The sequence below is a fragment of the Euleptes europaea genome, chromosome 4 (assembly GCF_029931775.1).
Source record: "Euleptes europaea isolate rEulEur1 chromosome 4, rEulEur1.hap1, whole genome shotgun sequence".
Lineage (NCBI taxonomy): Eukaryota > Metazoa > Chordata > Lepidosauria > Squamata > Sphaerodactylidae > Euleptes > Euleptes europaea.
This window is the reverse complement of record NC_079315.1, coordinates 97,355,295-97,380,631: the sequence shown is the minus strand read 5'-3', so window position 1 is coordinate 97,380,631 and position 25,337 is coordinate 97,355,295. Positions and strand designations below refer to the sequence as shown.

Genomic DNA, 25,337 nt, shown 5'->3' with positions numbered 1-25,337 from the left:
GTAAGGATCATTGATAGTTTCTTACTCTAGGTTGATTCAGTGGACCCCATTTTTGGCTGGAGTGGAGGTGAAACACTCACGTTACTTCAGAATATTCTTTCCCTGTATGTAATCTGATGAATTTTTCTAAATTTCTTTGTCCTTGAGCCCCCCCCCCCCCAACAGTGTAAGAACTTAGGGAGCAATTATTTCACAAGTTGATTTTTCACATTTTAATATTAGATTTTGTTACTGTTTCCCTGACAGACATGAGCTGAGAAATTTTGCATTCAAAATGTCTCTGGGTCATTAGCTCGTTTGGTAGCCTAAAAAAACTGTTACATTAACAGTTCTCTTAGTGGGATACTGAACTATGTGATCAGGTGATTGTAAGGACTGAGAATGTATGTGAATCGCTTCAAATGCTACAAGTTCCACATAAATCACATTTGTATTTTGCCCTTCTAAGGCACTCTCTTTAGGAACTCAGGACAATGTTTATATGGTTTTCTCAATTTCTCATAATAGCATAGTGAAGCAAGTTAGGCCCTGAGTGACTAGCTCAGCACCACCAATTACCTTTATTGCTTAGTGGAGAATTGAAATTGGTTCTACTCATTCTGAGTTCAAAACTCTGGTTTGCTACACGTAGTTTAATATATTCTTCATAGTAGATTTGGTAGTGTAGGATTCACAGGCAGTATTTGAGGAACCTCTGTGTCAATTTGTTTGTTAAGTCTTTGAAATATAAAAATGAAACTATACACAAAGCAGGGCAAGCAGTACTAGAGCCCATACAGCCTTATCTGATCTCTAGTTAAAATATCACTTAAAAATATGAAGTAGATTGATGAAAAAAAGCTTAAATTTTGGAACACACATCTGCTTTGGTGTCATCTGAGCCAACTGTAATTTTTGCATATGTAGTTCTGTGCAAGAAGGAACTATTTGCACTGTATTACTGCATCATGTTACATAAGAACAACCTATTAAAGCTTTGAATAGAATTCCAGATCTTCAGGTTTAACCATACACCTTAATCACGAGACCATTTCTTTTAATTAGAATCTGGTTAGACCAGGTAGATGTGCAGTGTGGTTAGTCTGTATGAGGTAGCTGAACAAATCTACATGAACTTACTGAGAGCTTGGAAATACATAATTAGAGGGTGATTTCTATGCTCACCTGTGCCCTCTTTTGCTGCTCTGCGTCCTCAGTTTCACATCCATTTGGTTGAGCGCTGCTGTCTTTCACTCAGGGAATTTGGCTGATATCCCCCCTTCAAAGAGTTTACCAACCTTTGAGGTTTACGCAGGTAGGAAGGAAACAGCCACATGTGTACTGATCAACAGTGTCTTTACTGTGCCTGCTTCATTCTTTCAAGAGTGGGTGCACAGTGAGATAGAGAGCAGTGGTTGGGTCAAAGTGCCCACTTCCTCGCCCTGTCACACCTTACTCTTGAGCTGTCTGGCCTGCTTTCCGGAAACTCTGCACTGGGGAGGACATGGGAAGGTAAAACCTGGTTGCTTTGCAACAAGGAGACAGCCTTACTGCACATGCGACCATTGTCTTTGCTCCAAATAACTGCAGACAGTATAGAGTTCACGGCAGGGATCTTTACTGGATGTTCATGCTCTAGCCCCCTGCCCCACTTTTTTGTGGGTTGGAGGACTCCGGGGAGGAGAATGAGATGGTGCTGCAAAGTGGGAAATGGGAATTGGTGGAAATTGCATCGGCCTGCTTTTCCAGCAGCTCTTGCACAACAGAGCTTGTGTGTCTGTGTGGGATTTTTGCCAGTTCTGCCTTTTTGTTGCAGCTCACGACATCTCAAACTAATAAAAAAAATTCTGGAAATTTTGAATGCACAGGAAAAAAACACGCTTCCCCCTTTCCTCCCTGCCCCTCAGGAAAAAAGACAATGTCGGGGGAAATTCAGTACTTTTCTATCATGTTACTGATTTACCGGCATAAAAGGAACAAGTTTACCTCACAAGTGAACTTGCTTGGTTTGTGATGTCCATCGGATTACAATCTAAAAAAATGTAAGTGAGAGTGAAGAAAAACAGCTAAGGGAAGTTTGCAAAAGAGACAAATGCTATTATAAGCAAACATAATTTCCAAAGTGGGACTGTTCAGTTTTATTATTGCATCAAAACATTTGCTGTGAACAAAGTACAGTAAACAGTAGTGTAAATGCCAGCATAAACTTCCCTCCCCCCAGTTGTACCTTTGCATCAGCTCTTCAGGCTGAAGCGCCTGGCCAATATCCTTCCAGTGAGTAGATGACCTCAAATCCACTATTTATAAATCCAACAACCTGTCACTATGCAGTACTGTTCGTCATGGCAAACTGGGCCTTTGGTTTTGGCAACTACCGTCATTTGCTTGGATTACTTTGAAGTCTGTGGTCAAGGGTAAGGCTTGCCACTTCTTTCAGGTTGGGGTGGGTTGCTGATTCCACCCTCTACGTGATCTGCAGCTCTTGAAAAGCTGTTCTTGAGCATTCTGTTGATCCACCTTGAGGAGGGGCTGCAGATGAGAAACTTGGTCATGTGCACACAGGCAGAAGTACCTTCTGAACAGCAGGTTGAACGGCAGGGCCTTTAGATCAGGGATGGGGAACGTCCGGCCCGAGGGCCGTATGCGGCCCCTGAGGACATTTTCAGTGGCCCTCGGGAGCTCCAGGGCCCAGCCGCGGAGGTGCAGCACAGTGCGGCCCTCCCCGAGCGTGTTCCTGGGGCCGCGGCACCCTTTGGACCTCCTCTCGTCAACTGTTGGTCGGTGAGAGGAGGGGGGAGGGACGCCTCCCCCAAGTCTGCACCTTACAGTCGCGGCATGCAGGAACGCTACGACACACTGTAAGCCCCTCTCGCCGCCTGTCAAGCTGCGAGGGGAGGGAGAGGCCAGTGGCTTCCGGGGGCAGAACATGACTGCGGGAGCCGATCGGGCTTGGAGGGCCTTTTGTGGACTCGGGGTGGGGGGGTGGGAGGTCATGGAGGCTGGGGCCCGGTCGCATGGGGCTGCGTGTGCTGCCGTGTGTGTAGGGGGAGGCGGGGAGCCTGCTCCCGGTTGCGTGGGGCCGGCGTGTACGGGTGTGTGTGTGGGAGAAGGCTTTTCTGTCTTCCTCTTTTTCTGTCACTCTCTCCTTTCTCCCCCTCTCTCCCTCATCTCTTTCTTTGTCTGTCTCCTTCCATCCTTTTCTCCCCCTCCATTTCTCTGTTTTCCTCCCTTCCTTCCCTGAGATTCGGCTGTGGGCTGCGCCCCCCCCGGTGCCTCGTTTGCTTGGGGCCCACCGCTGGCTGCCCTCCCGCCTGGGAGGGAGGGGGAGCGGGGGTACCCTCCAGGCCTTCTCTGCGTGGCCTCCCCTGTGGTTGCCAACCTCCAGGTGGTAGCTGGAGACCTGGCAACCCTAGCCTCTACCGCCCCCCCCCCCGCGCCGGGAGATCTACACCTGGTTATGGCCCCCGAATGATGTTATAAATGAGCAAATGGCCCTTGGCAGGAAAAAGGTTCCCTACCCCTGCTTTAGATCATGGCTTGTATCTAATGCCCAATATAGTATGGGCTGATCTAAAATTTAATTTCTATTATTGGAAGGCATTTTGGATTTAGAATGGCCCTTCTTCCTCCCACTACAGGCCATTGAGTTCCCTAAAATAGTACCCTGTCCCCCAAGAGAAACATTTTGGGAGACTCAGTAGGTGGTAAGTGAGATAGGGAGGCAGCAAAGTTTTGTTATGCTGACAGAAGTGCTTTCTGTTAACAGAAAATTTAGTTTAGATGTTAAATGGTAGATTTCAGCTTGGAACCACATAGATAGTACGGTATGTGTATTGGGGAAATCTCTGGTGGTCAAAAGGCTCCCCCCTTTTTTTTAACCAATGGAGAAACTGGTTGGATCTAATCAGTGGCTGGCCCATGTGGAGATTTGAACTTGGGTTCCCCCAGGGCCAAGTCCAGCACCATACTGTTGTGCCACACAGGCTCTCATTTGTTTATATCTTGATGGAAATTATTGTGTAATAGTTTATGATTTTGAGGACCTCTTCGGATATCTTATTGAAGGATGGTATATCTCTGGTTCCTTCTGTGCTTAAATATGTGTTGTATTTTAATAATTGATCTATGGCTACACAGTATCAAATTAAGTGGCAGTGCAATTAATTGTCCAGGATCTTTCTACTTTCCTAACACAATTGCCCTCAATTATTTCCTCTACTGCTTTACATTACAGCTCCTTTTTATGCAACACACTGGTCTTGGTAACACATTGATACTTATCCTTTAGCCATGCAGTACCATTGGGAGCCAGTGTGGTATAGTGGTTAAGAGTGGTGGACTCTAATCTGGAGAACCGGGTTTGTTACCCGACTCCTCCACAAGAGGCCCGCTGGGTGACCATGGGCTAGTCATAGTTCTCTCAGAACTCTCAGCCTACGCGAGGCAAGCAATGGCAAACCACCTCTGAAGGTCTCTTGCCTTGAAAACACTACGGGATCACCATAAATCAGCTGTGACTTGATGGCACTTTCTACCACCACCATTCAGAAAAAAACACATTTTAGAATGATAAATAGCTCACTATTGTTTAGTGCTTTTCAACATTATCTAACTCACTAAGTTTGCCGCTAGTTTTTTAAAAATACCTTATTGGTATTTTAGGTGGGGTGGTTACCAGAAAAATTGGCGGCAATTAAAGGGAACTGAAAAGCGGATCCTGAATAATGCTGCATTCTTTCAGCATTATTTGGGGCTGTTTTGGTCCTGCTGCCATTTTCCCCTCTCACTTACCTGCTGGCTTGCTGCCTTGTGGACTTTGGAGGCAGCAGGCGGCGGTGAACCCAGCTGAGGCCAGCATTCATCTCTGTGCCACGTATTTTTTGGGTTTGGGTTTAATAAACCCAAAATTTTTTGATTATCTGAAAAAAGCTGATGGTATAAGGTTTCAGCTTTTTCAATTTTTTTTGAAAATTTCTATGTTTATTAAACCAGAACACAAAAAATACTGGGGAAAATAGAGATTGATGACCTGCCACTCCCAAGCTGGAGTGGTGAGGTGGGGCAAGCCAGTATGCATATGTATTGACTTGAAATAAAATTAAACATGGGTGTTTATCATGTTGAACTGGGTTAGATTATAATTTTGTATATCACTGAGATGCCTTAGAGTCCATCATTTCCAAAAATGAGGATCTGTCTTATTCTAAAATAAGAATAAAGTACAAGTTACAAAAACATTCAGTTGAATTTGCTGTGAGTTTAACAGTGGTGGCTATGATGGTGGACCTGAAAAATAAGTATAATTGTCATGCATATTTGCATACGTTGGGGCATTATGGGCTGCATTAATTTTAAAGATGTGGCTTGACTTGACATAACAATGTATAGAAGTGGCACTAGCAACCTAATGGAAATAAATACAGGCTTTCCCTAGTATAACTTGGCGTGCAGGAATCAGTAAATCTTTGGTAAATTACATTTTTATTGGTGGTAAAAATACTGATGACTAGTAGTTACAAATAGCGATCTGATGATCAAGGCAGTAGTAGCACTGTAAGCCTGACAGAAAAGGATCTAAAAATGGCATCATGCAGCTAATGTTTGAGTTACTTGAAGCCAACAAAGGAGAGCTGCCCACCTTGTTTGCTACTGAGGGTCACACGGAAATAATGTGCAGAACTTGCATATGTTACAAATATACTGTGGATTCAACATTTCAGACAGTGGGCGATGATACTTTGTATTGAAGAAGTTGATACTGTCATGCAAAAATCTTTTTATTGTTTAACAATATTGTTGCTGCGTCTAACTTTTTATTTACCTTCTTATTTTCTCACTAAATATTATGACATTGCATTTTTTAAAAAAGACCTACAACAGTGACTAGAACATTTAGAACAATAAGGTTCTGTCAAAAATATAAAGCTGTTCAAAGTGCTTCAGTAGGTTATATCCTGTTATTCTTCTCTCTTCAGCCTGTAGACAGTTGGATCTTAAACGTGGTTATCTGTTCATGTTTTTGTCTTTGTATTTGACTTCCTTTAACAAAGTTTAAGGGATTAATAATCTTATTGGGGGTAGGGATTTAAGACAAGCTAATTGCAATAATACTTCAAAGTTTCATGAACTGAAATTACACTAAAATGTTCAGTCTTAATAAACCTTTTGGCAAATAGTAATTTTTTTGTGCTTGTAGTTGATTGGTATATCTTGATGTCTTGTTTCCTCCAAACAAACTCAGAGCAGCCTACCTGTGGTTCCCATGAGGTTACTCCACCTGGTAATATATAGGGCTAGTCCTGCTTAGCTTCAGCAGAAAAAATTGCAAGTAGGGCCTTTGGGTGGTTCTTTGGGAATTGTAAGGGTTGTTTATCCTTTGTGCTTCATTTAATTTCGGGGCTGTGATACTGCTCTCTAAAGCTAGGGTATCTTTATTGCCATAATATGTGCATTATTTTATGGGAAATAGTAAGAGGGAGAGCATCTTGTGAATGCCAGAGTGTAGTTGAACTTGGTCTTGGAGATTAGCTGTTTCAGCCTTAAATAGGGGTGTAGTAAATCTGCAGTCTTAATGAAATAATGAAATGTACACCTGCATTTCTGCCATCCAAACCTTGTTGCATTGTTTATTGGATGTCCCATCCTGTTGATCATATTGACTGTGTAAACCACCTCGAGTCTCAGTGAGAAAGGCAGACTGTAAGTTACGTAAAAAAATAAAAATTAATTTGGGCCAGCTAAGTAATGCAGTCTGTCTTGTCAACAGTTTATTTGTATGTAGTGAATAATTAGTTCTGAAGCAGGTTGTGCAAGAAACATGTATTTGAAAATCAGCTGTAAAATGAAGCAATAGTCTTATATTACCTATCACTGCTTCAGAGTTCTTGTTTCTGTTGTCACCTTTAGAGGGATTCAGTATGGTTCAAGTAATTTCTCTCAAACAGCAGGAGTGATTTGTAGCACCATGCAGATAAGAAATTATGTGCAGTAAATACTAATATCCTAACAAAGCATGGCCTGTTTATCTGTAAAAATATAGGACATCTTACAGACATCCTGGAAATACCAACATCTTAAAATTGCAGTATGCACTGTTCATTTGTGTCTTCTTGAAAGTTCTACATGATTACCATACCTCAAATCCCCTCCCCACAGTCACGCCTAATGCTGCATTTTGAAGCCACTTACAATGCCTTGCCCCGTACCAGAGGACTTGGAAGGGGCAGGGTTCGTAGAAGGCACACATAATTGTTTGCAGCAAAAGCTAGCTAAAATGTATCAATGTCAGCTCTTTTACCTACACTATAAAATATGAACATTTGTATATAGGAGCGGAACTAATTACCGGTATCTTGGATGAATATCTGATAGTTCATACATTCCAATAAAACTTTCTCTTTAGGAATGAGTTTGAAGTCTAGAAAATTGGAGCCTTTTGGAATAAAGACTTAATTAGTGCTTTCCAAATGTAATCATCCAGTCAGAAAAGAAATGAAATAGATATTTAAAACTTAATGTGTGGCATATTTCATTGAGACTAAAAAAACAGCTAATGCTCTTTTATGCTAGCATATCGCTAGTTTATGCTAATGCCTCATATTATCACATCTTGCGGCTGAATAGTCTTGGGAAAAATCCCAGGCAACAAAATATTTGAAACTACCTAGGAATTTCCAGTTATTTTTCAAGCACTGGATGTCACATTAATGGCAGGCTAAAATATATAGAAATCTTTAAAGCATCATGTTTCATCATGTCTGTTGTCTATGGGCTAGTCCAGCATTCTCTCTTCAACCATGGGTAGTCATTCCCAGCATTTACTAGCTTTGCATTTTGTGTATCTTCTTGGAAGTTTGGCACATAGTTTGGCACATAGTTTGGCACATAGCTCTCCATGAATCTAAAACTTTGGTTCCTATTATAAAATATTAGATTTGTGAACATTCATACAGCAGGGATTTTCCCAATCTCTACCTAAAGCAACATATTTTCTTGAAAATGTTCAAAGCTCGAAACTAAAGTTTCATCAGTAAAATAAATCTCTTGCTGGTGTCCTCTGATTTGTAGAATGTCAAACTGTTTAACATAGTTCAAACTTAGCACCCTTCCCTAACATTGAGTAGAAGCATTTAATAGCTGTTTTCTTTTCTCTGACATCCACATAAATGATTTGTCCTTTTACTGGCTGAACCAAGGTGACTCAAAATTAGGTCTTATTTTCTAGAACAAAGAAATCTACAACTATCAAGTTTATATTGTTAAAACATAAGGAAGTGTTGTTCTTACTCGGGGAGGATCTTGTCATGGGTGATTCCCATCTGTCCATCAAGGAGGCAGGACCAAAAGTTAAACTTCCTGTCTCCTCGGCGGGAGCCATCCATTGATTCTGTTCGTTTCCTACCTTACCAGAGGCTCTTAATAGAAGCTCTGAGAACTGGACTCCTATAGACTACAACCGAAGACCTTTTCCTTGTTGCCTTTTCCCTGTTTACCTTCTTTCTTCATTGACTACTTCGCTAGTGTCTCCCCTTTTCCATCTTCTCTCTCTTTCCCTCCACTTGAGGAGCCTCAAGGCTGAGACAAGGGAAGGATAGGGATACTTCATTGAAACCTCAGATGGTTTTTTCACCATGGAAAATGGAGACCCCCTGCTCCTCCCCAGCGTGGGAGTCAGGAACTTTTCCCTCATGCAGCTGGGCTGGCTGAACCCTGCAAAAGTGTGCATAGCCACTGAGACCCAGAAGAAATTCAGAATCTTGCAGTGCATGGCCATGAATGGGAGGGCATCATTTTGTTGACAATAGCCATGAAACATCCTCCTGCCAATGTAGATGGTGGGCATTTGGCCCTAGTCACCAAATCAATATCAGAATAATGGGAAAACTAGCAAAAACAGGCGACTTGCAGTGGATCAAGGTATTTTTTGGGGGTGGGGGAGGAAACCAGCTTCCTTGCAATACCCCTAATTCCCAAAATGCTGAGGAAACAGGAGAGAGGGAGCTGCCATAATCTCCTTAACCCCCAACTGGCCACAAAGACCGTAGTGGAACTTTCAGTAAAGGATGTTGGCAGCTATCAGGTTGTGGCACCTGGACACAGCATAGCTACCTGGAAACTTAAAGGAAAAGATTAATAGACCTAGGCTATTCAGTGAAAGTTGCTGATAACATGCTATTCTGTAGGAAACCTTCCACTTTCCGAATATATAATTCCTCCTGGAAAGCATAATGTGGGACAGTACAATGGGGAGGCAGTTGGACCCATTCAAGCCTAACCAGTCCCAAATCCTGACTTTCCTCCAGGATAGTGTCTGTCAAAAGCTGAAAGCAGCCATACTGTGCAGACAGGCAGTGAACTCATCCCTCATAATTGATGGATTTGCAATATTTATTAATTGAATTCATTTATACCCTTCTTATCTCCCCATTGGGGAACCAAAATACCCACATCATTCTCTTCTCCATTTTATCTTCAAAACAATCCTGTGAGGTAGGCTTGGCTGATAAAGTATGACTAGCACAAGGTCACCCACCCATCTTCCACTGCATGAGTGGGGATTTGAACCTAGGTCTCCCAGATAGTAGTCCATCACTCTTTTTATTATTATTATTATTATTTCTTCCTTTCAAAAAAAACAAAAAAAGAATAAGGGGGGGAAAACTCAAAATCTAGCAATTTTATAGAATAAAAAAGGAAAAAAGGTATGTATATATATATAGAGAGAGAAAAATATATAACAGTGGTGGCAGATTTATACGTGTTTCTATACAAGGTTTCCAAATATCAAAAATAAGTCCATATGCAACTGGCGTCTGTATGCCAAATATTGATCAAGTTCTAAGGTCCTCAGTCCATTGATTTAACAGAGGTGGGCGTATATCTCTACAGTGTTGTAATATAAGTCTTTTAGCTGTAGTAAGGGCATGAAGGGTCCATTTTCAGGACCATCAGTTAGCCTCCAAGAGATGAGCAGATAGTTTAAAAGTAAATAAGGATCCTCAAAAATCAATGAACATTCTGATACAAAATTGATGAGTAATAACTTCTAACCAGAAAAACGGAATGACTGGACATGCACAAAGAATATATTTAAGGGATGCATCCTTTGAGTTATCACACCAGCTGTTAGATCCTTTACTCAGTCCTTTGCTAAAGAGTCACTGTGGTGTCCAGTGTATTCCTAAATATAATTTTTTTGCTGAGTAAGTCTCAATTTATAATCCATGGAGAGAGCAGTTATAAGCTTTAAGGCCATATCCCATTGCTTTGGCAAAATGGGGTGATCTAACTCCTTATTCCATTCATTCCTGAGACTCTGCATATCATATTTATTAATTTACATCAAATATTTATAGACATATATTGTGGGTTTTGTTTTCTGCATCTAATTCGGTTATAATTTCCAGTAACAAAGGGGACTCTGAGACACTTAATGCTGCAGGGCCATATTTAGATACCAACAGATGTTGCAATTGTAAATATTGCCATTCTACAGAAGGTGACAAGTCATCCCTAGACCTCAGCTGAGAAAATGACAAAAACTCATCATCCTAGACTATCAGTTGGTCTAATCCTTTTATCCCTTAGAAGCTCCTTGATCAATTGATCTTGAGCAGCATATATCTAGTGTTGGGAGGGATATAAGGACTGAAACAAATCTTGCCACTGACAAAGTAGCCTTGGGGTCCCTATCGCTTAGTAAAAAAGGCATTATATCAGTCACAGAGGCATTGGATTTGTATGTTAAAACGGGGGAAATATAGTGCAATCGAAGTTGCTCGTAAAAGCAGCATTCCAAAAGGGCATGAGCTAATGAGTCAATAGAGCCAGAAGAGCAAGGGCAGATCCTGTCTGAGTATGATATATTCAGAATTCTGCCCTGCATTACCATAGAAGGGTTAGCATTCAATCTAGCCAAGCAAAAAGCTCTACAAAGACGAGGAGTTGTCAGATAATATGTATAGGCAGGCAGACCACGTGGAGGGGGTATTCCGAAGAACTGGGATGAACAGACGTGACGAGCACGGAAAGTAGTGCTGTTATAATCAAGCTCTTTAATTTTAGTAAAAGCTTCAGTTTTCCCAAGATCTAATAACATATCCTGCGAGAAGCCCAACAACGACAGTTTCTTATCTTAAGATTTTTTGCCATGAGGATTTAAAAGGGTCATGCTTCAGAGAAGCTAGGAATCCCTCAGTGCTAAAGCACAGTTTAAGGTGTAGTTTAAAGGCGGCCAACCACGCCCTAGCTTCAAGTGACATTTGGCCAAACTCGGAACGAAGAGTAACGCCAGCAACACATCGAGGGGCATTTAGGAGTTTTCGTAAGAACTGAAGCAGTGGACGATCCATAGACTGTAATCCAGATGGCAACACCAAAGAGGATAATTGGGGTAATTTTCAGGTTAAAGACCTGAATAGCCCCTGGAATATATTTGCCACCTTTGGTGTGAAAAAAGTTGACAATAGCACCAACCCCAGGTTTAATTTTTTTGGACACTGCTTTTTGATGGGCATTCCAATTTAGGTTATGGGAAAAAAGAATGCCAAGGTAAACAAACTCCTTGACTTGGTCAACCTCAAAGCCATCTAATACCCGGCGAAAAAGAGGCATTTTTCTCAGTGAAGATCATAATCTTAGATTTATGATGGTTTATTTTAAGACCTTCCCTAGAGCAGTACTCAGAAAAAGTTTGCAAAGATCTTTTCAAACCAATTCTTGTGCGGGACAGGAGAACTGCATCGTCAGCATAGAGTAGAATTGGGGTGGGATGACTTGCAAGCTTTGGGGGGTGGCAAAACTCTGAGAAATTGGTTGCCATATCATTCAGGTATAGATTAAACAAGAGAGGAGCAAGGAGGCAACCTTGTCTAACTCCCTTGACCAGTTCAAAGGGCTCGGTTAGTTCTTGGTTGCCACAGCGAACCTGAGCTGTGAGGTCAGTATGACATTGCTGAATAAGCCATAGTAACCTCCTATCCATAGTAGAATTTGATAGTTTCAACCATAGCCGGTCCCTTAAGATCCATAAAACCCGCATAAAGGGTGCCATTTCGGGGGGAGGAATATTTCTCGGCTAGATGGGAGAGCACTAAACAGTGGTCCGTGACAGACCAACCCCTTCTAAAGCCAATCTGTTCCCAGCCAAGGATGTCATTACTCTCAACCCAGTCCAACAGCCTCTTTAATAAGTAGGAGGAATACAGTTTGCCTAAGCAAGACAAAAGGCTGATTGGACTATAACAGCTTGGGTCAGAGCGCTGACCCTTTTTAAAGATTGGGACGATAATAGTATGTCTCCAAGATTTTGGAATGGCTCCTGATGCATTAATTTGTGTAAATACAGGAGCAAGAATGTTGGCCCACCATTTGCTGTTGACTTTAAAAAGTTCATAGGGAATTAGATTAGGACCTGGGGCTTTGCCTGAGCGTAAGCGATCAATGAGCGGTTTAATTTCATTAGGAGACACATCTGGCCTGTTGGTCTAATGTAAACCTCCCCACCCCGGTCGGTCCAATCCCTCTATAAAAAAAGATTTCTTCCCACTTTTTAGGTCTGGATTGGCCCATTACGTTACTTTGTGTGTGTGTAAAGTGCCGTCAAGTCGCAGCCGACTTATGGCGACCCCTTTTGGGGTTTTTTTTTCATGGCAACGGACTAACAGAGGTGGTTTGCCAGTGCCTTCCTCTGCACAGCAACCCTGGTATTCCTTGGTGGTCTCCCATCCAAATACTAACCAGGGCTGACCCTGCTTACTTCTGAGATCTGACGAGATCAGGCTATCCAGGTAGCATATGAAAACTGATCAAATTGATATTGCAGGAGGAATGGGAGCCATTGTAGCATAAGTAAACCCTAACACATTCCACTTGGAGAAGGGCAGGAAACAACAATCCTCCAAAAGAGCCCAAGACAGATAGTCCAACCGCAAAGAGCAATCCCAGTAATTGGTACAGGTATGCCTGATAATATAAACTAAGATCAGGGAAACCAAATCCTCATTCATTGAATGGAAGTTGCATTCTCTTTAAAGAAATCCAAAGTGGTAAGGACCTTTTTATAACCTAACACTCTTAAGCGCTATACCACACTGTCTCTAGACAATATCTCGACACCCCCACGTAATCCGATTTTTTTAAGGGAATACAAGAATTGCTGTGCAGAGGAAGGCACTGGCAAATCACCTCTGTTAGTCTCTTGCCTTGAAAACCCCAAAAGGGGTCGCCATAAGTCGGCTGCGACTTGGAGGCACTTTACACACACACACATCTTGATTAACCTTCTGGGAATTTAATAGGCTTCCCACATGGAGACTACGTGTGGCCCTATCTGCACTCACCTTTTATGGTTCTTTGGGTTCTGACCACAGTTCCCATCTTCATCCAAGGTCAGGGCATCTTAAATATAGGATTACCAGAATCTAGGCACTGATCATACCTGGAAAGGTTGCTTTGTCATGTGGCAACTTGCGTAGTAGCTTCTCCGCTATTAAACATAAAGTCTGTTTATATATTTTCTATCACTATTTAAATTTAACAGTGTTATTGAGGCACACTATAGCATCTTCAGCAGTGTATATGAACTTGTGGCTGAAATATGCGTTGAATGTGGCAGATCATCTTCACACGTCTAGTACGCAAATAGAATCTGTAAACATGGAGCCAGTATAGGCATCATGTACTTATTTATTTTACTCTGCTCAAGATTTTGTAATTAGTTTAAAGGCAAGGTGCACAAATTTGCTATTCCTTGTAAGCATCTGTTTTGTCTTCTGCTGAGTGATCTCCCTCCCCCCCAGCCCCAAGAAACTGAGTATAATAAAGCACAGCAGTAAAATAAAAGTACAACATAATTAAAAATAAGTAGAAGAAATTGGCGCAAAATTCAAAAATGTCATTTTTAAAAAGGTCTCACGCTCACGTTTACATTTTCCTCTCTTTTAGATACATTTGGATTGGTAAAAACCATGCAACAGTAAAATCAAAATGCTCAATAGGGGATGGATGTGTGTGTGTAAAGTGCCGTCAAGTCGCAGCCGACTTATGGCGACCCCTTTTTGGGGTTTTCATGGCAAGAGACTAACAGAGGTGGTTTGCCAGTGCCTTCCTCTGCACAGCAACCCTGGTCTTCCTTGGTCTCCCATCCAAATACTAACCAGGGCTGGCCCTGCTTAGCTTCTGAGATCTGACGAGATCAGGCTAGCCTGGGCCATCCAGGCCAGGGCAGGGGATGGATACCCTAATGCATAAAAAAATCCAACATTCAAGTTCTTAGAGAATGTGGAGACCCCAATGGGTGTGTTTTAGTACTGCAGGCAAAGTTTGTTGATGCATCTTTTGACTGTACTAAATATCTGTGAGCCCAGCTAAATTACATATGGCTCCTGGGATATTTTGTACGTGTTTTCAACACACTAAGCCAATTTTCATATAATCATATCATTATAGGAGGTGATTTTAACAAGATTCTGGAATGATCTCTTGATCAGAAATCTTCTTTTGTGAGAACTATTTATTATTTAAATGGTGTTTGCTTAATTTTATCCAGTTTAGTATACGTGATGTTTTTATTGGGAGAGATCAGTGTTCTTCTAAAGTTTAGGGTGTACTCAGATTTACTGATACTTCTTAATGTTGTGGTCTGTAGTTGGAGGAGAACAATAGCTTAAAAAACACACATAGAGAGTTAAAAGGGGAGGTTTTTTCCATGCTCCCACTGATTTTTCCATTGAAAAAGTCCTCAGTTATCTTCTGAGGCTGGAAAAGAGCTACTCAGATGGTAGCCTAGCTTTGGAGAAACTTGTTTGAGCAATGGCATCACTGGTGTCCACTTGCAAGTATCTTTGCTTGAACAATGGGACCATGACACATCTTCCACATTCCACAGCTTCATATCCCTGCTTCAGAGGGTAAGTGGTTTGCTTGTTAGCTAGATGATCCTCGTAGAGACAAAGGGTAGGAAGAATCCCATGCCCATCTCAGTCAGATGAGAGGCTTTACAATCTAAAGGCCAAGGTTCTCACAAGACCCTCCCAAGATCCCAAAGCGATATTAGAAGGTCTTTGTGGAACAGATCTTAATAGAGATGAAGCTTCAGAACACCCACCACCTCAAAGCTAGATGAACAATATTTGCAGTGCAACTGTCTGCCAGTGGGGAGTGTCATGAGTCAGCCTGCTTCCTCAGACGAAAAGGACCTTGAAGCAGAGGAAGGCAGTGGTACAGAGCAGCTGCAGCAGGCTAACCAACCACAGGCAGAAGGGGCCTCCCCATGTCTACAACCGCCCAGTGCAGGGGACTTACCTGTGCCAGAAGCTCAGCCTCAGGTGGTGCTGCCAGAAAGCCCTCTAGAGCCGCTGGAGCAGAGGTGCAAAAGACTCAGGGCACAGCTGCATGATTGGAGAAGCGCCAGACTACAAGCTCAGTGAAGGACACTCCTAGATGACTGTAATGAGGCTAATGAGCTTCACCAGGCAGAGAATGCTGAGTCAGGGTAAAGCGCAGCAGCTGATTCACTTCAGGGCTACTTAAGCAGGCCACTGTGGCTGACTCATTGTGGGAACAACTTGTTGCTACCACTTCATGATGACTGTGAACTCTGGTTGTTTCTGAGACCTTGTGACTCTGACTCTGGACCAGACCCTGACCACTCGTTTGGATTACTCTCTTGGTACTGCTGCTTGGAACCTGAACCTAGTGACAACCCAGCATTTGACTTGGACTGCTCCTGACCACGCCTCACACCTCTGGCCCTTAGACTTGCCACTATACAGGACAGGGAGGCAGCTACAAAGATTCCATGAGAACTGGGAGTAGACAGCCTCAGACAAGCGGGTAAAAAGAACTGTGTCAGGATATGCTCCCCCTCAAGACAGATTTATACAGTATGCAGTTTCCAAATTCCCAAACAAAAGAAGCCATCTCTCATCTGCTGGAGGTACAAGAAATTGAGCCTGTGCCATTGCAGCAGAGACACGTAGGCATCGATCCCTAAAAAGAACAGCAACTGGAGGGCTGTTTTTAGACCTAAAATTCTTGAATTGTTTTGTGACATAGGAACAGTTCAAGATGGAAAACCTTAAAACTGTTGCTGAAACTCTTCAAATGAGAAACTTTATCACATCTGCAGACCTCCCCCAAGGTGGTTTGTGTGTGCATGTTTCCATCCTACCAGCATGTAGGTGATTCCTCAGGCTTTCATTTGAGAATTGGCACTTCTAGTTCAGCACCATGATATATGGACTACCTTCAGTCCCATGATTCTTCACTAAGCTGATGGTCTTGCTGATAGCCAATCTCTACACCAAGGGCATTCACATGCATCCATATAACCTCCTAATCATGTCACCTTCCAGAGATTTGATCCTGCCGGATCTTAAGACTGTTTGAAACATGTTTGAAACAACGGGTGGCTTCATCATAAATTATCAGAAGTGTTAGTTGGCCTCGTTGCAATCATTTCTTCACCAGGGTGCAATCATAAACACTGTAAAGGGCAAAGTATTCCTCTGGGAAGAGACAGAGAAGAAAATCATACAGGCAGTCCAGCTGACATGGGTATCCTGTTCCATGAACTTGATGTTTTAAATTCGGCTTCAGTGTCTGATGACTGTTTCAGTCAACAGTGTTCTTTGGGATAGCCCATTTTCATTTGCTCCAGTTGACCTTTCTACCGTATCAGAAGTCCATTGCCCTGAAATGTCTTCAGGTGGCCAAGGAGGCATTGGTTCTCAAGACCCTTCAACTTGATCTCCCTGTAAACTTTTCAAAAAATGTTGTGCTGACCATGCTGTTGTAGGAAGTCAACCTCCAGTGTCTACAATAGCGCGGAAAACAGAAGTAAGGGTTTCTGTGTGGGAGGTTCTCACCCTCAGATCACAGTGTTCCTGAAAGAAGGTCTCTTTAAAGGTTTAAGTCCCTATAGGCTTCTCAGGCAGATTACGGCTTTGGCCTAAGTGCTGCCTCACATTTTGGACCCCAGTATCCAGGCATCACCTAGCAAAGTGTTTCCTGGGTGGGGGGCACAGTTCTATATTCGCCAGTTATTCACCGCTTTCTTTGATGGTAACAGCATGTGGCGCTGCAAGCACTCACCCAAGCCTCCCTTTGAACCACAAATTTCTTTTGTATAAGGTGTGTTTAGTGGCAGTGGTATCAGCAGTGTCAGAATTGGGGGCACTGTATGTTTCCCGCTCTGAGGGAAAGGGCATCTTGAAGCTCAGGTTTTCCCGCCCTTTGCTCGGGGAGGCAGGACCAAAATCTCACTTCCTGTCCTCTGGGCTGGAAAGCCTCGACTTCCCACTTTTCGTCCTGCCTTCGCTGGGGAGAGCTCGCTCTTGCAGACCTCTGCATTCAATCTCGTTCGTTTGTGGTTTTGCCAAAGGTAAATTCTGTGTTTCACCACTTTCAGGAAATCAGTCTACCTGTGTTCTGCATGTGAAATGGGGCCTTCACAGTGAGTTCAGCATTTTGTTCTAGGATGTATCTTGTGTTTTTAGCTCAGCCTTATATGGACTGTAGGCATGAAACTGAGTTGCTTGAGAACTGTTCTCCAATGAGGAATGATGGGTAAAGCCCTTGCTTGGTATGAGTTGTTACTGGTTCATGGTCCCTAACTTGGAACAGTTGCAATTGGAGGGACTGGAGGATGGGTAAGGTGTGAGCATTCCTGAGCTGCAGGCCTTGTGCCAGAGATGGAAGTAAAAGGGTCTCCTGCCCATCAACCCTCATCCCTCTGTGGAGTTTCTGTGCAATCACCACAGCATTCAAGTGTCTTTTAACATAAGCATTAAAAAAAAACATTCTGCCTCATAAAGATTTCAAGAGAAGTTGAAAGCTTGCACAGTTTTGTGTCAAAAGTCCAACTTGCATGACTCCCGCACTCAAGATAAAACAAGAGCTGGTTAAGGTTCAACAGTGGTAGGGCATGGCCGGGGGGGAGGGGGGAATGGAAATTTTGGGGGAAAACCTTTTTCCATTTTTTTAAGTCAAGATTTTTCCACTCTCAAAATATGGAACAGAAAAAAGTCTGAGGACTTTCAATTTTTCCAATGGGAAAATTTTTTGAGAAATTTTGGGGAGCACTGAATAAAACCTCCTGTGAAATATTTTCCTACTGAGAAAAATCTTGCCTTACAAAGCATTTTTTTCTTCATAAATGTACAACATGAAAAAGTCTGAGGACCTTTCCAGCGGAAAAATTGAAATTTTTTTTGGAGTGCTGAAGAAAACCCTCTTATACTACAGACATAGTACAACATTTTCAAGAATTTTTTTTGTTTAAATGTAATTTTGTCAATAATTAATAAGCTATAATGTGTTTAGTGATAAGACGTTATTAAAGAGTTTTAAATGTGCTGATTTTATCTTAATATCAAAACATGCAGGTGGTCCTACCTACTTAATGAGAGAGCTTGTTTAAATAATATATTTTGTTTTAGTTCTGCAAAATTTGTTTTTCTACCTTCAACTTTTCTGATGACAAAAATTAAAGACACTTGTGCTGTGGTGGAATTGGGGTGCATCAGTGTATAACTCTCAAGAGTTGGATATACTTGCAATTTCTGTTACAGAAAATGATATGTATGCTTTTAAATTCTATAAATATGGCAAACATACAACTTTTTAATTTTTTTAATTTTTCAACACAATATAAAACACTCAACAAAAACATTAAAAAAGATTAAAATAGAAGCAATAGATAAGGGTTGTAATGTGAGAAATTAGAGCTTTGCAATCTGGAATAATTAGACTAGAAGTGTAAAGAATAGAATGTGTGTGTATGTATATATATGAAGTAATGTATGTTGTATACTATTACCGTATATACCCGTGTATAAGCTGAGGTGCCTAATTTCTCCCCAAAAATGGGGAAAAATTAGGCACCCGCGTATAAGCCAAGGGTCAGCTTATAACCCCTCCCCCCCAGCAGGCTTACCTGGTGCGCAGGCAGGCGGCGGCCCAGGAGGCCCCGCAGGCCGCTCCTAGGCCGCTCCAGGCCTGGTGAAGGCGGCGCCCCCCCCCCCCCCGCGGCCCAGGAGGCCCCCCAGGGCGCTCCTGGCTGGGGGGAGCTGCGCACTCCCAGCGGGGGCGGCGGCGTGGCCCTCCAGCGGTTGCAGGAGGCCCTCCCAGGGCGCTCCTGGCCGGGGGGAACCGTGCGGGCCCGGTGGCAATGGCGGCGGCGGCAAGCTCCCCCCTCCCTCCTCCTCCCTCCCCTACCGTATTGACCCGCGTTTAAGCCTAGGCCGGCTTTTTCAGCCCTTTTTTGGGCTGAAAAACTAGGCTTATACGCAAGTATATTCAGTACTTAAAATTGTTAATTTCCCTGGAAAAAGCCCAATCTGTATGTGCACGTTAAAAAATGTTAATAAAAAGTATCATAAAAAAACAACAAAATGCAAACTACACCACACAACAGTTCTACCTGTCAATACATGTCTTGGGCAAGTTACTGTTTGTAAATAGCTGGAATGAATATAGACCTTCTAACCTCAACTAATATAAAACCATTAAATTATACTTTATACAAATTACTTTATGCAAATTATAAAACATAATATTACAAAACATAATATTAATTAATTAACATCTATTATCCCGCAAACATACAACTTGTATGCAAACTAAGTTGTACATGATGCATTTTATGTTGTTAAATCGCTAAAAGGTTTAGATTTATTAGGAAAGGAAGTATTTTCCCCCCAAATTCCCCTGCCCCAAAAAAGTCCAGAAAAAAAGCATGTTTTTCCACAGCTGCATATTTTCCAGAAATTGTACTTCTCTATTGGGAAAGAACCAATTGCTTTGGCAATGAGAAAGGTTATTGTTACATATTTACATCTTATATTATTGTATATTTGGGGTTGCACACAGGGCATAGTCATGCGGGTCTTTTGGTTGATGGCAAAAGCAAATGTGACTCTTGTTGTCTTCTTCCAGTAGAGTACCACTGCTGTAATGAGTGTGGTTTTCTATTTGCTGAGTTTCACAGCAACAATAAAGTACTTCATTTCTTCAGGGGAATTGAGGTTAGTGTTCTGGGAAGGTTATGTGAAGATGTCGTATCTGAAGAGTAAGAATGACAGTTTGAAAGTTAGGGGAAAACCAGGTATGGGAAATCAGTGAACAGGTCATCCCAGGATTTTTCAAAAAGTCCAATAGTTGGAGTGCTTGAGGGCTGGGTTAACCCTTCTCTTCCATTCCACTTGCCCATTGAAACCTTGTGGTGCCGCTAGCCCCGAGAAGGAAAAAGGTGCCATTGTGCCATTTTCTTTTTGCTTACTGGAACTAGAAAAGTGTACGTTTTCAATTGGTGAAGCTACCTCTGCACTGTACAAATTGCACTTTTAAAAAATATCTCATCCACTGTCATACCTGTTTTAGTTCTTAGTGGATAAACCAAGGTAGGTTTTAAACATGCAAAGCATACATTTCCCACTGCATAGCAAGAGAGCTGTGATTGAATGGCACATGGCAGAGTACCTCATGCGTTAGATTCTATTCTGCTTCTAAGTATATAATATTAAGCAGTGTTGTGTTTTTTTAATGTTGTAAAATGCCTCAGACATTTTGAGGAGGGAGGTAAAAATGTCTTAACAGGATAGCTTGCTGCATAGACATATGATTGGGTGAACTCTACTGTAACTGGTGTTTCTTCTAGCCCTGCCTAAGCGTTCTCATTTAATGTTGATGTTCATCGTGAATATACTTCTTGTGTTTTGCTATTTTGTTTTCAACTTGCACAGTTTAGCCAGATCATCTAATATCCTTTACTCTTTGTTTTGTGGTTTAAAACTGGATTCTAGAAGACATTTTTAGTGCGTTCTGCCTGTGCAGTTTCTGTAGAAGTCCATGTGTAGATTTGTGGGTGGGAAACCATTTCAACAACGAAAAATTGAAGTTTGATGATTTGGACACTAAAATATGTTCCCTACCTCTTTACATATAACAATATTTCTTGCTTTTCTGACAGGCATTTGCAATGAGGTGTTGAAGCCTTGTTTCACTGACTTGGTGAGACTGGACCTAAATGGCGCAGCATGACTTTGCTCCAGCCTGGCTTAATTTTCCTACCCCACCATCATCATCATCATCAAAGGTGAATTTCTTATTGTCTCTAGAATCACAAGTTATAAGAACTTGCTTAAACTTCACTTTTTAAATTGTGGAAACCATAATATAAATGTACTCGATTTTCTCCATTGTTTTCAGAGTAAAAAAATAGACTGCAAGGAATTAAAATTTAGGTTTGAGTTTGTTTTAGCTTTGATTTTCTTTTTTTAAAAAAATAACTCTGTTGAAAAGGATATCTACTCTAAAGCGAATGCAACGAAGTCTCAGCTTTAGTCTGAGATAGAAAGTAAATGGCATAAAACAGAAGTAAAAGGTTATTCGAGTGAAGCAGCAGATGATAGCTGTAGTGACTTGCTATAATCTGAACAGTTATGCTATATGATGACAGAGAAAGTTGTTTTCCATATTTTTTTCTTTATAAAGAAGCTATCCATAACAGGGTCCTAAATTCAGTTTTAATGGGTTACGTTTTTGTGTTACATTCCAAGCTCACTTTTAATCAAATTATTTTTTTAAAAAAAATGTATTAAGTTGAAATTTTAAAATTGAGATTTAATTACACATTGTTTCAATTTTAAAGTCCCATCGAAGAAAGCATTTTTGACTTAGCACATTTCCAAATAACAGCGAAGCCTTCGCGTTCAAGGGGATGGTCTTCATTAGTGTCGTGTACATAGAAAAAGCCAAACATAAATATGTATTGTATCTCTCAGCAGAAACAGCTCTGCAATGCAAAAAACATATGGACTACATAAAACTAAGATTTTTGCACTATGTTCCTGGAGTGCATAGCAGCTCTATTTAGTTGCAAAGCAACCTGTTAATTGTTGCCACAAAATTGGAAATGTGCTTTAGATTGGTTGATAATACATTGATCTTTGTGGTTTGAATAAAATTTTGATTTCCCCTCGATTTTAAGGAATGTACTTAAAACGGATGCTTGAAATTGTTCCATCTACAAAATGACTGATGGCAATAAAGGTTTTTTTAGTAAATGTTTAAAAACAAGCTGAAAATATCTTGAAGTCAAGCACCTCTCCTGTAGTCCTGGAGACAGCAGTCTCATAATATGAAGGATGCCTGTGGGTAGTGGAAGAATCTGGAGTTAAAAATGCTTCCTTCACTCTGTTAACAAGCAATTCTTGCCTGCTTCTCTTCTTGGGTATCAGGTATCAGGTTTTTCATCTTACTGTTGAGTAGCGATCAATAATAGCCTGAAAGGTCATAAATCTGCAAACCTTTTACAAAACTCCGGTGCAACATCAGCAAGTCGGATGGCGCATTAGCGCCACTGTGTGTTGAAAATGCAGACTGCATGATTGTATGTAGCAGTAATTTTTATTAATTGTTTCTAAATGGTGTTGAATGTAACACTACAAAGACTGTTTCCTAATAGTGCATCTTTCAGTGACTACAGCATAGAGAAAAGGGCAAGAGTCCAGTAGCACCTTAAAGACTAACAAAAATATTTTATGGTAGGGTATGAGCTTTCGTGAGCCACAGCTCACTTCTTCAGAAAGCTCATACCCTACCAGAAAATGTTTTTGTTAGTCTTTAAGGTGCTACTGGACTCTTGCTCTTTTCTACTACTGCAGACAGACTAACACGGCTACCCACTGTGAATTACAGCATAGAGAATAAGTAATACTTATCTTTGATGATTTGGAAGTGCAGAAAGAGACCCCAAATAGTTCAGCCTTCTGAATAGATGGAAACAAACGTTTTGTTTGGAAATTATGATGTACGTATGCCTGTAGTAGAAAATGCCAGCTACAACCATCCAGTGGCATTTACTTCATAGAATCATAGAGTTGGAAGGGATCACCAGGGTCATCTAGTCCAACCCCCTGCCCAATGCAGGAAATTAACAACTACCTCCCCCCCACATCCCCAGTGACCCCAACCCTCCCCCCACCATTCAGGATCCCACAATCAAAGCACTCCCGACAGATGGCCATCCAGCCTCTGCTTAAAGACCTCCAGGTGTGTAAGTGCAGCCCAATATACAGTTATACCCTGTTTACCGATGGAGCACATGTAGAGCGGCAGGGTGCTACAGATCTGCTGAATTTGTTACAGAATTTGTCCTTAAGGTGCCATGCTTTTAGCCCTGTCTTCCTCGTGTGCAGAATTTAGAAAGATTTTGGAAGATGCTTAACATGCAAAACTGGGAAAAGATTAATATTACACTACTGTATGCTTTAGAAGGCTGGTGTTGACTATAGTAGTGTTGCTACTGTAGTCCTCATTAAATATTGTTGTTCCACTTTCAGTCATCACTGAATCTTGAGAAGCATTCCGAAAGCTTTTCATGGACTGAGAACCGTTACGAAGTTAACCGTAGACGGCATAACTCTTCTGATGGATTTGATCCTAGTAGTGGCCGTTCAAATGGAGGTTTGTATTTAGTCTCTAAATAAGATGTTCACCTATTTTATGGTGACCTATTTGAATGTTCTGGAACTCCTTAGTCATACATTGTCTGCTCTTACTGTTTAAGTAGAATGCAGAACATTTCATTATACAGAATAATTCTCCAAAGACTCCTGCTCACAGAGCTTTTGCTGTACTCCTTAGCCTGTTCCTGCTAATCCATGATTTACAGTACAGTGTTAATCTGTGAAAAAGTGATACTTGTAAAGTCTGCAAAGACAATTAGGTCAGTTGCTAATGGATCTGGGCATTCAGAAACTGGGTATGAATACCTGGACCCCAGCATAGGTCATGGGCTGCACTTGCCTTTCTAGGTTAGGGGGAGATTGTATTCACGCTTACCTCCTCATCTCATGTGGCAGGGGACAAGGAGGTAGAAGGGTGCATACAGTATTACAGCCCAGTCCCTACAGGGTTCAGTTACAAGCCAATAATTTCTTAGGTATAGCCTTTCTGCAGATCTAAACCTATTCAAAACTGCTGTTTGTTTTTGTGTTACAATTTTTAAAAATCTTAGGGCATTTGGGAAGAAAAGAGAGAAATGGCTGGCGCTCGCAAGGCAGAAATGGCACTGAAAACACAAATCACAGAGGGGGATACCATGGTGGAGGTTCACGTGCTCGCACCAGCAGCTTCCACTCTGGGAAAAGCCAAGGACTGCATGAAAGCAATGCACCCGACTGTGAGAATCTGAAAAAGGAAGACAAGGAAGAACACAAACAATTTGAAGCTGAAGATTTTGTGAGTTTTATTTGGCTCTAGGAGCTGGCTCCAGAATTTAGGAGCCACACTCATTTTTCAGCCTTCAGGATTTCACTTCCGAATGAAAAATCTTTATAATCATTGCTACCACTAAACCCGATCCTAATGTCTTCACCACACAATTTTAATAAAGTTATGACAGAAGTGTTGTGATTTATCAGTTAATACAGGGCTAACTCTGGTTGTCATTGTAACAAAAAGTTAACCTCTAACCCTAACCTAATGTCTCCCCAGTTTATAATAATTCCATGGTTGCTTTAAAAAAGTCAATTTAATTGATTATTGGAGCTATACGGAAAGCAACTGGCTAAGAAATGAATTCATCCACTACCATTGAATGGTGTAACCTTGACAGGAACCTTGTAAACATTTATTTTTATGTCATATACTAGAACATTCTGATGTAGTATGATAAGCTTTGAGTTGGATCCGGGAACGTATTTTGCTCAATTTCAGCCAATTCCCCCCTTATTACAGCTTTTATCCCACATGGCTTTTGTCCGTACAGGCCCCACAATCCCCAGCATAGCCTTTGGTAGTCAAAGGGGACCTCTTCTTTCACTTGTCGCCAGTGGAAAAACTGCTGAGGGGTACCACTGCTGAAAATACTAGTCAAAACAGTGAAATTTCTAGGCACTTTGGTGACCTGATGCCTGGGATTTGTTAAGCCCTTAGTTAAACACAATTTGTTCCGTTCTTCAAGTGTTCATTAGGATCCTTCCATTGAATCTTACTAAAGCCCATATTTATCACTGGCAAAGAAGTGTTCATTCCTAGCTTTATTATACTTAGGAGGAGTAGGGTAATGCGTATCTCAGTCTTCAAGAAGTTTCTTTGCAACATGACAATTGTTTAATATAAACAGGCCGGGCCATGCCTCACCAGCTTTGATCGAGAGTGGGGGTGGGTGGGGGGTGGCTGCCTTGGCTGGCTCACGGGCCGGATAAGAGCTCTCAAGGGGCCAGATCCTGCCTGCGGGCCATATGTTTGACACCCCTGCACAACTGTCAAGAGGAGATTGAGTAATTCAGAATTTATCACCAAAATGTAAGGACTTGCATCCTGTTGATAGTCTGATAGACTCACTCCCA

At 41.7% G+C, this 25,337-nt stretch overlaps 1 protein-coding gene across 2 annotated transcripts in view; it reads left to right on the top strand.

Moving 5' to 3' along the window:
* Nucleotides 1–25,337, top strand: part of GPBP1 (GC-rich promoter binding protein 1) — a 40,592-nt gene that overhangs the window by 3,498 nt on the left and 11,757 nt on the right. For both annotated transcript variants that reach the window (XM_056848191.1, XM_056848190.1), the window contains exons 3-5: nucleotides 20,951–21,076; nucleotides 23,325–23,448; nucleotides 24,002–24,225. In XM_056848191.1, the coding sequence (XP_056704169.1) occupies nucleotides 21,008–21,076; nucleotides 23,325–23,448; nucleotides 24,002–24,225 (417 nt within the window). In that variant the 5' untranslated portion in view covers nucleotides 20,951–21,007. The remainder of the gene's footprint in view (nucleotides 1–20,950; nucleotides 21,077–23,324; nucleotides 23,449–24,001; nucleotides 24,226–25,337) is intronic.